This window comes from Lonchura striata, chromosome 5 (assembly GCF_046129695.1).
Source record: "Lonchura striata isolate bLonStr1 chromosome 5, bLonStr1.mat, whole genome shotgun sequence".
NCBI lineage: Eukaryota > Metazoa > Chordata > Aves > Passeriformes > Estrildidae > Lonchura > Lonchura striata.
The window spans coordinates 31745984-31761153 of record NC_134607.1 but is presented as its reverse complement, the minus strand read 5'-3'; the positions used below and the strand labels follow the sequence as shown (position 1 = coordinate 31761153).

At 41.7% G+C, this 15170-nt stretch overlaps 1 protein-coding gene and 1 long non-coding RNA gene across 3 annotated transcripts in view; one reads left to right on the top strand and one right to left on the bottom strand.

Moving 5' to 3' along the window:
- Window positions 1–9016, bottom strand: part of WASL (WASP like actin nucleation promoting factor) — a 49762-nt gene extending 40746 nt beyond the window's left edge. The window contains exon 1 of one of the 2 annotated variants that reach the window (XM_021553500.2): window positions 8825–9016. In XM_021553500.2, coding sequence (XP_021409175.1) covers window positions 8825–8938 — 114 coding nt within the window. In that variant the 5' untranslated portion in view covers window positions 8939–9016. The remainder of the gene's footprint in view (window positions 1–8824) is intronic. The other variant, XM_021553501.2, reaches the window with a different exon arrangement.
- A 357-nt stretch (window positions 9017–9373) lies between these two features.
- On the top strand, window positions 9374–12860 carry LOC110483500 (uncharacterized). Its single transcript, XR_002467584.3, has 2 exons — window positions 9374–9459; window positions 9716–12860. It is a non-coding gene; the product is annotated as an uncharacterized LOC110483500 (long non-coding RNA).
- Window positions 12861–15170: the final 2310 nt, after the last annotated feature.

Below are 15170 nucleotides of genomic sequence, written 5' to 3'. Positions count from 1 at the left end.
CAGTTATGAAAATGAATTTCATACCTGAGACTCTTAACTAAAACCTAAAGCAAATAAAGAAAAAAATAGCCCTGCATTTAATTTGTTAGAAACTAATGCTTCCTTCTCTGCAAATGCATGGGGAAGCTTTTGCCTGTGGCATTGCACAGAACACACACCACTACAGGATGTTCATAGTTTTCTTCCTCTTTTCAGTTAACCACAAAAATCAAGCACAGTTTTACAGAGAGGAGCTTATTTGGATGCCTTTGTGTATATTTAGTGTTGTAAGCCAAGTGATGTTTCTGTTTGCTTTGGCTGACTGAGGGGGAGTAAAGGGAAAAAATGTCTACTTAGAAAGAATGACCACATCTTAGCTGTGCTCAGAGAGGGCTGTCACATGGTTAGAGGAGCAGGAAATAACTTACAGTTCAGTTAAAGCAGGACTAAGCAATTCTGTGGTTTCAAATCTGAGCCTGTAGAGCTGCTGTATACAGCTTCTCAATCTAGCAGCTTAAAAACTGGAGAGTCCGGTCCTGCCTGGAGAACCAGCAGTGAAGGGTGGAGCAGTGCAAAAAGTCTGAGGAATACCATACTCCTGTTTTTGTGCACCCTTCTCATCTACATTAGAAGTTCTCTTCCCTACAACAACATTAACAACTGTTTTGGCCAATGAAGACAAATATATGTGAGAAATGTGTAATGGCCAGGTCTCAGGCTCAAGTGCACTCCTTGTCTGCAGCAGCAAAAGCTGCCTGGCATAGCCACTGCCTCCCCTGCTCATGACTTTCCTTGTGCAGTGCTCTGCTGAACTACAACGATGCTATGTGTATCCCAGCACTGCATATGGGTAGGACTATACATCTGATGAAACAAATCAGATCCCTCCTTGATCATCCTTAAGAACAAAGGTGTCGAGCAACTGAGGAGGGGGAATAAGGGAGTGGAGGGGAGAATGGTGGGGAAGAGAGTCAGTCCCACCTGGAGATCTTTGCACAGATTATGGATGCAGGAGCTGAAGGAAAAAAGGAAAATCCTGGAAGCACTTGAGGTGCAAGAGGAAAACAGGAAAGGAGGAAACTCTGTTACTGCGACAGGACAGAAAACTTATCAAAAACATAAAAAGAGCATGTCTGTTAAGAGGACAAGGAGAACATGATGAAAGCAGAGACACGAGATTTGGAGGGCAGAGGTCACTATGTAGGACTTAAAGGTACATCAGCAGGATGGGGCTTACAAAAGAAATAGTGGTTAAATTAATTCCTAAAATAGAAAATTATTTTAAAGTCAACAAATTACTGCTTCTGTTACAAAATGTACTAGGGAGGTTGTAAAAAAATTTCTTACTTTTCTTTATCCACAACACAGAAAAGTATTGATACAAGAAATTAATACTAATTTCTTATCCACAAATCACACACAGGGAAATTGGCTGTCACCTTGAAAGGGGAGAAAACATTTAAAATTTACTGCCAAATTTCCACTTCCAAATATTCTTGTTCTTCAGCCTAGACAGCAAGACAAGTACTATGGCTCATTACTTAATCTCAGCAAGTGTTGGCTAACTTTTGGGAAAGCCATTATCATCAGTAATACTTGAAGTAAATGCATTTTTTTAAAGTATTTGCAATCCTAGAGGCAAGAGTTATCTTTGTATAATTGAGAGTTCAAATAATGAAAAACCATTTTCTAAGCTGTTCAAAAAGGCAAAAATCACACTTTCTTTTGCTAGGTTGGTGTTTCTCAAATTGCAGTACCTTCATATACAAAATATGCTTATATGGGAGCATATCTGTGCTTACTAAATACACCACCCTGATGCATAGTGGCTAATGAACAAAGGGAGATAAAGGCAAAAGAACACATTTGCATTGAAGGTAAAGGAGACGAATGCAGGGAAATTCTGAATTACACAAAGTTCTGCAGGGGAAAATGATATATGGAACTTACAGAAATGGAAACACAACCTTAGTGTGATCTTTCAGCTTTAAACTAGACACACTGGAGAACTGAAAAACATATTAACATTGTTTCTCAGAAAAACCTAAAAAGAAAATGCTGCCTTAAGAGTGAGGGTTTTAAGGACAGCTAAATAAACAGTAGAAGGAAAACAGCCTCACCAAGGTGGGGATGCATGTATGAAAGCAAGTGCCTGAAGTGAGAAGCAATCTGCAAATGTGTTGTGGAGCTCTGCAGCAACAGTTTCTCTGCCAACAATGATCATCTCCATGGAACATTATGTCTACAGGAATTGAGTAATTCATTTAATGAACTTATTCCAGAATCATATATTCTTAACACAGACATTCTAATTTGTGATATCTAAAGTGTCATTTACTGCACAAAGAGGTGTCAGCAAAACCGTCTACCTTTAAGTCAAAAGTGTCTGAGAAAACACTACTAAATTTTAGCAATTAAGCAACTGAGCAGCTTTCTAAGAAAGTGTCCCTATGATTGTTTGAACTGCATCTTTTCTTTTTCTATTTGGATCTTTGAGAACACTGCTCCTGTCATGTGATAATCACAGTACACTTCAGGATCTTCAAATTTGAAGGTAACTGTACACCAACTGTTCCCATTTTGTTGGATATCCAAGCATCAACAACATGTCTGGAAACCACAAAAAATAGCATGGCAGTGTACCCAAGCAAATACCCTGAGAAACTAAACTATCTTGTACAGCACCTGAGTCATATCCCAGTAGAGTGGGCTGTTTAAAACCACCCATGAAGGTACACTTCTAGTTCTGCTAAATCCACTCTGCAAGATTTACTGTTACAAGGAAAACAAACTAGCCAATAAAAAAAATCCCTCTGTGCTAAGTAACACAATGTCAGCCTTTCCTTAAGAAACTGTACCCTAACCTACCAATAAACAGCTCTGTCTAGTGCCTGTGACACATTTTCATTACTTCCTGTATTTTATTATCTAGGTATTAGGTAATGAAACTGTAAGTCTCCTGTATACTAAGTTTTATTTCTGTACTACAAAGATTCCTCAAGAGACAAGCCTTTGAAACACACTCACTGGAGGAGAGGACACTATAAATCTTACCACACAGCTTCAAGCCAACAGCAAATTGAGCATTTAGAGCTCTACAAACTCCATGCACAGACAGTTCTGCCTATAAAAAGTCAGTGATGGGATTGGGCCTTTTTTCATGTTGGTTGATGAACTAGTGCAAAGTTCCCAGGTGGCACTCACTCATCACATACAAATATGTTCAATGTTTCCTTCACTCCATCCGTTCCAGCATTAAGCTAGCAATTGCCAGGGGCAATTGCTGCAACTGCTGGCACCTGCAGCCACTATCAATGAAAGCAGTAGGTGAGTTCTTAATACTGGCACAAAGTAGGGCAATAAGAGTAATAGGAAGTTCTAAAGAAAAAACAGGTAAGTTTTTTCAGGCAGAAGTACCAGAACTCTTTTAAAAAAAGAAATTCAAGATCTAAAACTAGAGGATTCCCCATTTTCATGTTTTTGCCCGAAACTGCATGTTCTTACAAGATGGATCTTGCACTCTTCACTTGAGACAAATTCAGCTAGTACTAAATCTTTCAGAACCCCAGAAGAAACAAGCAGAGAAAAACATTCTAGTGATAAAAATTTCAAAGCAGTATTTACAAGTTGATAATGCCAAGAAATCACGTCAATTTTCCATTAAAGGAAGAACAAAGTAGTCTTTACATTTAAAAATATTCATGAAATAGCAAACTCAATCCCTGTCTTCTAACAAGAACCTACCTCTTCCTTGGGTGTTCTCCTAAGCAAGGGCTATCTGGACATCTTTGTGAAAAACTTGCAGACAAAATTTGACTCTTCATCTGAATCCTACATTAAAACTTCGCCCTCTTCTAAATTCCTTAATATGATTCTTAGCTGTGAAAAAACAGTAAGTTACAACACCACAGCTTGTGACTACAAATTGTTTTCATCCTGTTGTGTATGTATACCATAGGATTCCAGCGCACTTATCAGGAGCATGAGTGGCATACTTGACCATCTGATTAACCACAGAGATGCTGAGAGACTTTTGGCACTTGCCTGCCTCCAATACAGATAAAATATATCTGCAAAGATGCTCAGAAGAGCTTAATGCTGAAGCCTTAACAGAGTGAGGTACAGGTTCCAGGTGTGTCAAAGTAGATCACCCTTCATTCAGCAATACATAATGCTTCACAACAGACACATAGTGACTGAAACTTGTAGCAGGACTCACTGCTCTTATCAAGACAATTTGTCTAGCACATGAGGTACAAGAACAGCCAGGAGAGATATAACCACTACAGGCAATGAAGATAAAAACTTCTGTTAGCTGAGTTTCTATCTTAAAGTCAGTTGAGTAAGAGATTTTGGAGGTTTATTGACAATTATGGGATTTTAACAACTAAACGTCTGTCTTTTTCTCCTTTACCATACCCCACACTTTCTGAATTGATGCTTTGTCCCAAATACATACAGCTACAAGATGCTGTGCCTTCCAGACTGCTCCCAAGCAGCCTCAAAACATTTCTCATCCATGGGTAAATAAGCTAAGGCCATGAACTGTGCTGTAAAGACATAACTAGCAAGCTGTGAGGAAAATGAGCATGAGAAACACACTATGATAAGGACAATGGTTGTACCACTTGCTCTACAGAGTCTGATATCATCCATTACTGTGAAAATCAGTTTTGTAGGCACAGGTTTGCTTCAAAGGAACTGTTAAAACTCTACTGTCATTCTCTCTAGAATGGAAGATTAACACTGATAAGCTGTTCAGGGAACTCACTCCAGTGGATACTAGTGAGGTGTCTAAAGATGCTGTCTACATGCCTCTTGTAGAACAGGGCAAATCTCAAAAGAAACCCAGGAGTAATGCTCAATACTCTCCTGTTCCATAAGACCTCATTCTTTACACTTTATCTTCTCCCTCCACATCTCATTTAAAAACAAATGGAAAGATGAGATAATCACCACTGAATTAATGACTAAGTTCTCCCTACTTGTACAGAGGATAAGTCTTTTTAAAACTGCAAGATCAATGGTTTTTGGATGTACAGACTGCAGCCTAAACTCAAACTGAGGAGTCCCAACACTTCACAGACACATGAAGTTGCCCATTACTTAGACCTGTAGTCTACCTTCAAGTCCTAGCTCTTGCTGTTTTCATAAGCACAAGTAATCTTACAAGTCCTTTCCTGATAAAACATTTAATTCTTATCAATTAAGAGCTATAACTGCCATTCAAGCTTTTGTTTTATCTCAACTATTACTGCAATTTGTTCTTTGGCTCTGATATACAAATTTATTCTAGTCACATGCACTTTTAAAAGCAGCCAAAACTGTCTTTTTAGCTTACTGCTGTGTCTCTTCTCTTTCTGCATCCTTTACCAGTTCCTGTTTACCATATGAACTACGGCAAGATCTTACAAAAAACAACATATTTCTAGCCTTATTCATTACACCTTATCCAAGCGTTGAGTCGCACTTCTAAGCAGCATAAAATATCCATACTCCATTTGACCTGCTTCTAATGCTACCAAGTACATGCTTCTCACACTTTGTTTCCTAAGGCCTCTCAAAAATTATTTCTACAGAATAAACTAGTTTTTCATTATTGACATCTCTGACCAATATTAATCATGCAAATTATAAAAGTTACTTCTTTACTACAGATTATAAAATGGACACCTAGCATTTACTTTTTCTTACAAAACACATAATTATTTAAAGTAATGATTAGTAACTAACCAGAACTTCTGCAAAACTTTTAAGTTGGGCATGACCACAAAAATCATTAATATGCACAGAACTAATCTCATAGCTCCACTTAGTATAAGTATACATAAAATTTTATTTCCACATTATTATTAAAAAGTTATTGAAAACTTTTTACAGGTGGCAAATTTTACACTTTACCTAGATAACAAAGGTCACACACCTGAACGAAAATTAGTTACATGCCTAAAAAATGGGAGTCCTAAAGGGCTTTATGGTAGATACATTCTGTAAATAGTTCTATATCTGGATTCATACTTCAGCCAAATTAACTATAGCTACAGTTTTGACTATTAGCCAGTGGCTTGGTTTTGAAATCCTGATCTGTCATGGGCAAAGGTATTTTAATTGCTTATAGATTCAGATAAACATTTTACAGCTCAGCAAGTGGAGGGAAAAACAAAAGAGTAGAGAAAAAAAATCAATTACCCTCTGTATGTACACTTGCCTACTAGTGAGTTTCTCAAAGTACCAGCAGTAGTCTGCAGAATGGTATCAACCTCAGCAACACAGAGCGACAGCTCTTCACCATTTCCCCCACTCACAGGAAATTTTTCTATCAGGTATCATTACTTAAGATGCCATTGGAACTATGTCCATTTCCAAGTTCGCAGACTGTGAGTACTCAATTGAAGTTATACTACTTGATAAATTCCTTTGCTCTTCCATAGAACAAAAATCATATAGTTGAATCCTCAATGTTATTTCAAAATAGCTGCCTTGTTACCAGTCAGAAACAAAGGAAAGACTGAAATAAATCAGATTCAGAGCACCACATGCTTTCTTAACTAAGCCCTTCAGGCCTGATAGCAGCACTATGGTGCTCATTAAGAGCTCTATAAATTATTACTACAAAGAGTATCTTAAAAGCAGAATTTCATGCCTCAACTTTCGCTAGTGTTCATTGCAGTAGTAATCTAAACGAGAGGTTTAATCAAACAAAACCTAAAATTATGTCAACGTGGCTGATACACATTACATCCAGTAGATTCTCTATGCCCCACAGTGACAGAAACTCCATCTGCAGCATCAAGGCAGCCCAGATATTTAGGGTGATTGCAAGAGCAAGCATTTAGCATTCTACAGAACTTAAATTTTCCTTTCTTAAAAAACAGCACTTACAGTCTGACACTTTACTAATTAGTAATTCAAACATGGGTGTTATGAGATCAAATATCATGAACATTACAGCAAAAAGGCATTTATCAGCACAGCATGTTGAGTCAAGCTGGAAGGTCAAGAATACCATGAGTCCTCTTGGGCTCCAAGAGATACTGTGGTTTCAAGTTAGACAGCCGAGGCTGTTACCATCTCCAGGTTCTCATTCCTGCTTTGCTTAAGACAATGCCCTCCAAGGGGCAGCATATTCAATCTGTTCACTTGTTTCTGAATTTCTGGCTCATGCCACACAGTAAGCCAAAAAAGCCTGGTTAAATACCTTTAGATCTTAAATGCTCAAGTCCTCAAGATTGAGCGGAGAACCTCAACTGTACTAAAATAAGCCTATTATTAACTCAGAGAGCACAATGGGCTGGGGACAAGAGGAAACAACAGACCACAATTTTAAGAACCTCAACTGGAAAGTCATCCAATATTCAGTGTAGATCAGAAGAATGTGTAACTTCAAGCAAGCTGTAAATCCCATGACACCCAGATCCTGTGAAGATATTTACCTCTAGCCTGCTTTCAACATACTATTTATGCAGAAAAGTTGGGAGCTTAACTAGGTGAGTTTTACAGCTGAGTATAACACTTGTCAGTGTTCACCTGACAAGAAAAAAATCAAGTTATAGCAAAGCAAACTGAAAATCAATTTACACACAAATTAATGCACTATTTTTTTTATATTTAGAGAGAAGTTGATACTGTTTTTTTTTCTTTCTTAGCAAACAAGCTGAAGATATGGAATGTTTCCTGAAATTAACTGAGACATTTCCACAATTCTCTACTTTTCAAAACATATACTTTACGGTCATACCTTCTGACACATAACTCAAATTACTGTGACAGCATCTTATCTAACCCACCCCAATGTAAATATTCTCTACTTCCTGTTCCGTTGCTGCATCTTATGTTTTCCTCGCAGCAGTATGATCAACAATACTATTTCAAAGTCCAGAGTTACGTGGAATCAGTACGACTGCACGGATATCCTGCTTTAAGTCAGTTTTAAGTTCATTAAACACCCACCATAGCTTTACAGCAAGTGCCCAACAGTATTTTAAATACTGGACAAAATGCACCAGAATAGTAATTGCTTTGAAAAATACGATTTTTTTAAAAAAGGAGCTTCTTTTCCAGTGAAAGTAGTTATCTTTTGAAGTTTTCAAATAGCTCTTTAATACAGAAAAGTAGTTTTAGTACAGTTTTACACTACATGCAAGAAGGTATTCTAAAGCAAAACTTACTGATAGAGAAATGGGAAAATATGCGGGATTTGAGTACACGGACTTCTTGTTTAGGCTAAGAAAAGTACAGACTAAATCCAAAGTAGGCCTAGCACCGATACGAGTCTTCCTACAACTTCGTCCAACACTGCTTTGTTGCACCGGTGGAGCACCTGAGGTCCGTCCCAGCCTCGTCGAGCAATGGAACTTTTACGCCCCCGACCCGGCGGCCGTTCCTTTGCGGCGGGCTTCCCCTGCAGCGCTGGGTCGGCTGCAGGGCAGCGGGAGTCCCGCCGGCCCCGGCAGCTCCATTCGCCGGTGGACAGCGAGGCGCGGAAGGACGCGCTCACACCGCCGCCCGAGGCGGTCTCGGAGCCGCCTGCCTTGGAAGGGAGGCCGGGCCCGGCGCTCAGGGCCGGCAGCCCCGCCGGAGCGGGCCGGCCGAGGGGCCGCCGCCGTTCATCGCTCCCCGCCCGGCGCTGCGGGCCAGCCGAGCGGGCAGCCAGGCCTGCGAGGGCCGCCCCCCTCCCGACGCCGGGACGGAGCAGGGGAGCAGGATCAAACTTCCGCAGCCGCAACTTCCCAGCGCCCGGCCGGGCTGTCCTCACACGCCCCCGCCCGCCCCGGGCCCCGGCCCGCCGCGCCCCGGTGGGGCGGCCGAGGGTGCCCCAGTCCCCTCTCCCCCCGGCCGGACTTACCACGCATTTCTTGCCGAGGAAGCCGAAGAGGCTCTCGTTCTCCTGCGGGGTGAGCAGCAGCGAGCCCACGTTAGTGACCCGCCGCTGGGGCTGCTGCTGCGGGGCGCCGCTCATGGCCGGGGCCGGCCCGGCGCTGCCCTCGCCGCCCTGCGACCGATGGCGCCCGCGGCCCCTTCCTCCCCTTCCTCCTCCGCCGCCGCCGCCGGGGCCTCACAGCAGCCGCATCGCGGAGCCTCCCTCGCGGGGCCGGGGAAGGAGGGAGGAGAAGAGGGGCGGCGGGGAGGGTGCGGGGAGGGGGGCGGTCGGGAAAGGGGTGCCGGGCGGCGGTAGCGCCGCGCCGGAGCCGCTCCGCGCCGGGGCCGCTCCCGATCGCTCCCGCCCCTAAACTTCCAACTCCGGCCCGGCCCCGGCGGCCGCGCGATCCAACATGGCAGCGGGGGCGGGCGAGACCACGGCGCGCGGCAGCCAAGGGGGAGCCCGGCGCGCGGCCGCCGCGACCATGCGCCGTGCGGGGGGAGGGGGGGGGGGAAGGCGTCGCCTTCCGCGCCCGCCCCCTCGGTACCTGCCGGGCGGGCGGTGCCGGCGGGGGCGGGAGGAGAGGCGTGATGGGAGCCGGGAGAAAGAACGACGAGAAGGTGACGGAAAGGAGGCGCGGTCGCTGTCCCGGGGCCGTGGGAACCGCCGGGGCGCCGTGGAGGGCAGTGCCGCTCGGGGCTCCGGGCTGGGCTCGTGGGGAGCTCGGGTCCATGGGAGAATCGCCCCGAGCTGAAGGGGCCCCACAATATCTCCTGCCCGCGGGGATGCGGGAACCGGCGTGTGCTGGAAGCCCTTCAGCTGTTAGTGGAGCCTGGTGTAATTTGTAACCCAAAGTCTTTTCTGGTTTTTTGGCAGAAAGGACGCTGCTGCCCGCGCAGGTTGCCCGGCCGGGTGTGGCTGTGCGCAGCCATTGGGGAGGCGGGCGCGGCTGTCACCCCGCCGGCCAAGCTGCCCGCCGCAGGCTGGGGCGAACAGTAGGCACTTCGCGCTCTCCAGGGGCCAGCCGTGAGGAGAAATCATGTCTACAATCAACAGCCTTTGTCAGCCACGTTTCTCTTCCCCCTGCTTCTCTCCATGTGGCAGCGGTAACCAGCTGCGGTGAAGGTTGAAGACATTTCAAAACCCAAAGACCCAAAGCAGTGCTGCTTATACTCAGCTTTCAGCTGAACAAAAGTAATGTTCTCGTTTCTCATGTGCAAAGGTGGAAAACAGATATCAAAGTGAGCAGCACCTTGCTAGTTTTCTGTGGTTTTAGGTGAAGAGTGTGTCTCATTCTCTGATCAATTAATTGTGTGGGAGGTGCTAGGTGAAAGGGGGAAGGTCCCCCACTGTAATTGCTATACATTGTACAGAAGAACTGAAGAAGTACAAGAGGAAACAAACCAGGGAAGAGAGGAGAAAAAGCTGGGAACACAAGTTTTTATATGATGCTGTGGTGACTTCGTATCTTCCTAAAGATCAGGCAGGGAGAAGATGGCAGCCCCTTCTGCTCTACTTACAGGCCCTTTTGTCTGTACTTAAGAGCTTGTAACTGTGTCTAAAAGTGTAAGGAAGGGAGAATATGGAAGAAAATCCTGATTTTACACCATAAAATAGTTTGAAATGTGTGCATATACAGGACTCCTCAATCTGCAGGCCTCTCAAAAGTGACTCTAGTCTTACTGTAAAGGAAGACCAGTAGGAACCAAGTGCTTCTAAAGCATTTATCAGCAATCCTAGATTCTTCAGTTTTACATACTTTCTGTAAAGTACACACTTTCTGTGTAAGTCTGTATGTATTTTAGTGGGAAATGCTTAAGCTATAAAATATTGGCAGTGTTTCTTTCATTGCAAATGTATGTAAAAAGGTAAAACACTTGAAAGCATTTTACAAGACAGTGTTTTGTGGGTTTTTTTGTGGGTTTTATTTTTCTGAGGTTTTTTTGTTTGTTTCTTTTATTTCATAAACTAAATAATTATTGTCTAGCTGAAGCCATTTTTGGGAAATTTACATGCCTTCCTTGCTTGTGGTGTAAATAACAAATATAGTACACTGTCAATGGGTATATGCTGGTATTGTCCTTATCTTCTAATCACTTGTATTCCTTGATTATTTTTTTCTCTCTAAAAACTTTGGATGTTCCTGTGTAGATCTTGCCATACTGCCTGGGTGTTACAACTGATGCATTTTGCTTCATACTGTTCTTTTGAGACCAGCTGGCTGGTAGTTATTCTTAAGGGCCTTTTAACCTTCAGGCTTTATTGTTAGGATTTTGTTTGTTTTTTTAATAAGGGGAGGCAGGAAAGGGAAGAAAATAGGTCTATTTTCAGTCCCTGTGTTTCATTAATTATTCAAAAGCTGTTTCTGTTTTCATATCATAGCTAAGCAGCGAGTCCTGAAGGGAAGGGGAAATACCAATATCTGTCGATACATCCATAGGATTCACTGAAAAATAGATTTTTACCTTTAATATATATGTTTGCAGTAATTACAGCAAAAAACTGCTATTTCTGCATAAAATATCCAATTTGAAGCAAAGTTCTCTCAAAGAAAGCCACCGAATAGGGTTACCTGTCTGTGTTTTGAAGATGTAGGAGTGCTCGTGCTGACTTAGGGCAATTGCTGTTTATTGGAGGCTATCCTCTGGATTTTTCACTGTGCTACTTAGGGTCCAAATTGTGTTACCTATTGCTGATGTCTATGAGCTTCTTGGGAAGCTTCTCTTCTTTCATATTTTTTCATTTCAGGATACCAGTTCATAGCACCAAGGTACTGAAATCCATTTGAAATTGCATAATGTGTGTCAATATAAGTGTCTTGATTTCAAAGATCTGTATTATAAATATGTTATTTAATAAATAGATTTTATTATCCTTGTCAGAGTTACCTTTGACAGAAAATTGAATTTTGTCTTTAAATGTGAACCTCTACTGTAATAGTTCATACTTTGAGTTTCACAGTTTAAATATTCACACGATTTCAGAAGTAACATTCTACAATTTAAGATGGAGTAAGAATGTGAGGAAAACTTGCTACCTAAAGTTAATTTTTCTAGTACTATGAATCATACATTGAAGATTTTATTAATGACTGAACTATATAAGTGAAAAAAAAATTGTTTTCCAAGTATTTATTTTTTAGTAGAATCACTGCATTTCCCAAGTCTTGATCTTGTCACAGTAATGGTTTTAGGTCATGGTTTGGTTTTCTGGTTTTCCATAAAATAAAGAGACAGTTAATTACACCAAAGAACAAGCAAGGGTAACAGAGAATATGCCTTTCCATGGGAAAAAAAAAAAAATTCCTGCCATCTCTTCCATCTCATGTTATTTGCAGTGACAAGTAGGATGGTCTGGGAAAAGTGCAAACCTTGCTGCAGCAACCACAAGAGCAGGGCTGGGGGAGATCAGGAGTGAGAACATAGGATTACTGTGACCATGCAGGAGGGGTATGTCAATAGGGTAGCCTGGGAATGGACAAAAGTGAAGCAAGCTGCCTTTCCCTCAATACCCTTTTTGGTTGGGCCTGTAGAAAACACCAGTCTCCTCACTGCAAAACAGCTTCTGGTAACTGAAAATGAGGAACTGTCTTTGTGATTGGAAGTGCGTTTGCAGCTGTGAAGACACGAGTTCTCTTCTTCGGGTAAATAATATTTTTCTTAACGTAGACCCCATTGAAGAGGATTGGGTTTGCACTGTTGTTAAATAAATGTCAAATAACATATTAGTTATTTTACTGATAATGGCCTCATTCATTTCTGCTCTTTGTGTTCTGAGCCTTTGAAGTTGAGGAATTGCAGCCCTGGGAAGTACCCCCTACAGGTAACTGAATCATCTATTAAGTTAGGGTTCATTTCAAATTCAGTCACTGTATTTCCTTTCTCAAAAATTTTGCATTATCTGTTTCAGATGAGGAATAGTCTGGAACTCCTATGGTGTTTTATTTTCTCTATATTGAATTTGTATGCTGTAGATGTCAATAACAGAACGACAATTTAGCAATAAAAGTTGCCAAAGATGATGGTTAAGTTTTATTAATTGGTCAGTAAAGCCTCTGCTGATTCCATGTGGATGTGGAAGTGTGTCAGTAGGAAGCAGCTTCCCCCTTGGTGGGCAGGCTGTGCAGCAGAGTGTCCTTGCCGCAAGAGTGAGCAGGCTGCAGCCTGAGAACCAGTGCTGTGGTACAATAAGTTCTTTCATTTCTTGCACGAATTCTGCCTTAGGTGCCAGCTAGAACTTTTCCTGTAGTGCCCATTGTGTATGTCATTTGTTTTTTTTCTTGCCCTCATTTTTGACATCAGACTACTTACTTAAATAAAAGTAATTTGTGCCCTTCCAGTTTACTCAATAAAGGATAAGATTGGTTTTGCTTTGGACATAGAATTGTACTTTCGAATTATGAGGATATCTAGCTCTTTTCAGGAGCTCCTCAGCAATTCCTTTGTGGCCTGAAACATCAGATTATATTGCTCTCTTTTTCAAAACTGTGAGGAAGATGGACCAAAAACATACTGGAATTTGAGATGTCTCCCTCTCCTCTTACTTATTGATCATTGCCTGCAGCAACTATGCAACACTTCTATAGCTGCTCTGCAAATTAGAGGAAAACATTTTTTTTCCCCAGCTCAGGTAGCATCTAACCTTGCATTAGAGCTCATCTTCAAAACTGTATGGCACAGTTTTTTAAAACACTCTTTATTCTCTTTTCTTGGTTTATAACTCAGTAAAGGTATGACTTCTTGAATTTTACACTCAGCAATAACCATGAGTGGAGTAAATAAGTTACTCTTGTTTTATTTGCAGGTATTAAAGGGAATATTTATTCCTTCCTGTAAGCTTCCTGACAATTTTTGAATTCAATGAATAAAATCCCCCTTCAGCCATTAGTCAGCCACCATGGAGCTCAAGAACTTCACCAGTTAAAAGAAGCAAAAGAGAAACATGTTCTTTCCTTACTGTGATCTGCAAATCTGTTGTTAGAGCACATTTCCTTAACAACAAAAATCTTGCTCTGGCTTTGAAACGTCAGTTCTTATTTGCAGCGTGACTGACCTCCCACCCTGATCAGCATGGTTCTGACCAGGAAGCCTCATCTTTACTGAGAGGAGGGAAGCACAGTCAAGTGCATTCAAAATACACCCTTTTTACAGTAAGTGCTAAGAACAAAGTACATACTTGCCCTCTAAAATCTGCCTTGAGGTCCATAGTTTCCTCCCAACAGGTCAATGAGCAACTGGCAAATATGTAATGCAAATTAGCAACAATTGCCTTTTGGATCCTTTTGATGGATGAATTAATAACTTTTACATAGTGTTTATTTCTTTTTTTTTTTTTTAATTTTTTTTTCTTTAATTCTCTATCTGGCACAAATTAACCTTAACAGATTGGCATGAGCTACACCTTTATTCTTCATTGAGGCTGTGCTGGTCTCACACCAGCAGACCTTTATTGCAGCCCTGTGGTGTCAGGGCTGGCCATGTCCTGGCAGTCCAGCTCTGCTGCTGCTCTCCAGGAGGCCAAAGACTGAGACCCTGTCAAAGGGTAGATTGGGGTCCAGACCTGGGGCTTCTCTGTTGCATCACTTCTTTAACTGTTTTCCTTCTGTATGGGTTTTGCCAGCTGATGCAAATATTTAGGAGGGAGGAGGAAAAGACTGAGCAGTCTTTATGCACCAGTGTTCTTGCAGGTGTATGGCTCCACCTCATAAAGCAAGATTGAAATCATGCATATCTTGCTCAGCCTGATTTTTGTGTTTGGGGAGGTCACTTATATAAAAGCTGCAGGCCAACTAGAGCAACTGGTACAGTGAATGATACTGTTTCTATAAGCAAAAGAGAATATAGTTTATAAATCTAAAAGCTTAACAAATATATGCTGTAGGAGTTTTAACATATATAAACAAAACAAAATTGAACATGCTTCAAATTGACTTGAGAAGATGGATGAAAAGTGTTAATTTAAATTTTTTTTTCAAAACAATTATGTTGCTTAGTGCATATGACCCATAAATAAGAAAATCTTTAGTCTGTGCAGTTGCCTCACCTCTGAGATAACTAAGTCTAAAAGTACTTCTTTGTTTTTGATTGTATTCTAGTAAATAAAAATAGTTAAATTTCCTTAAGACCTTAGGAATATCTGGAATTTAGCACAGACAGACAAGTTATTTTAATTGGTACATTCCTGGCTACTCTATTATGATTTTCAATTAAGGACTCTTCCCATGGTATGTTAGGATGGCATATACAAATTATGTCAGTGCTTTATATGGATATCTACTTTGCTCATGCTCACCAACTCTACCTGAAGGAGGAGTTGTCCATTAAGAACATAC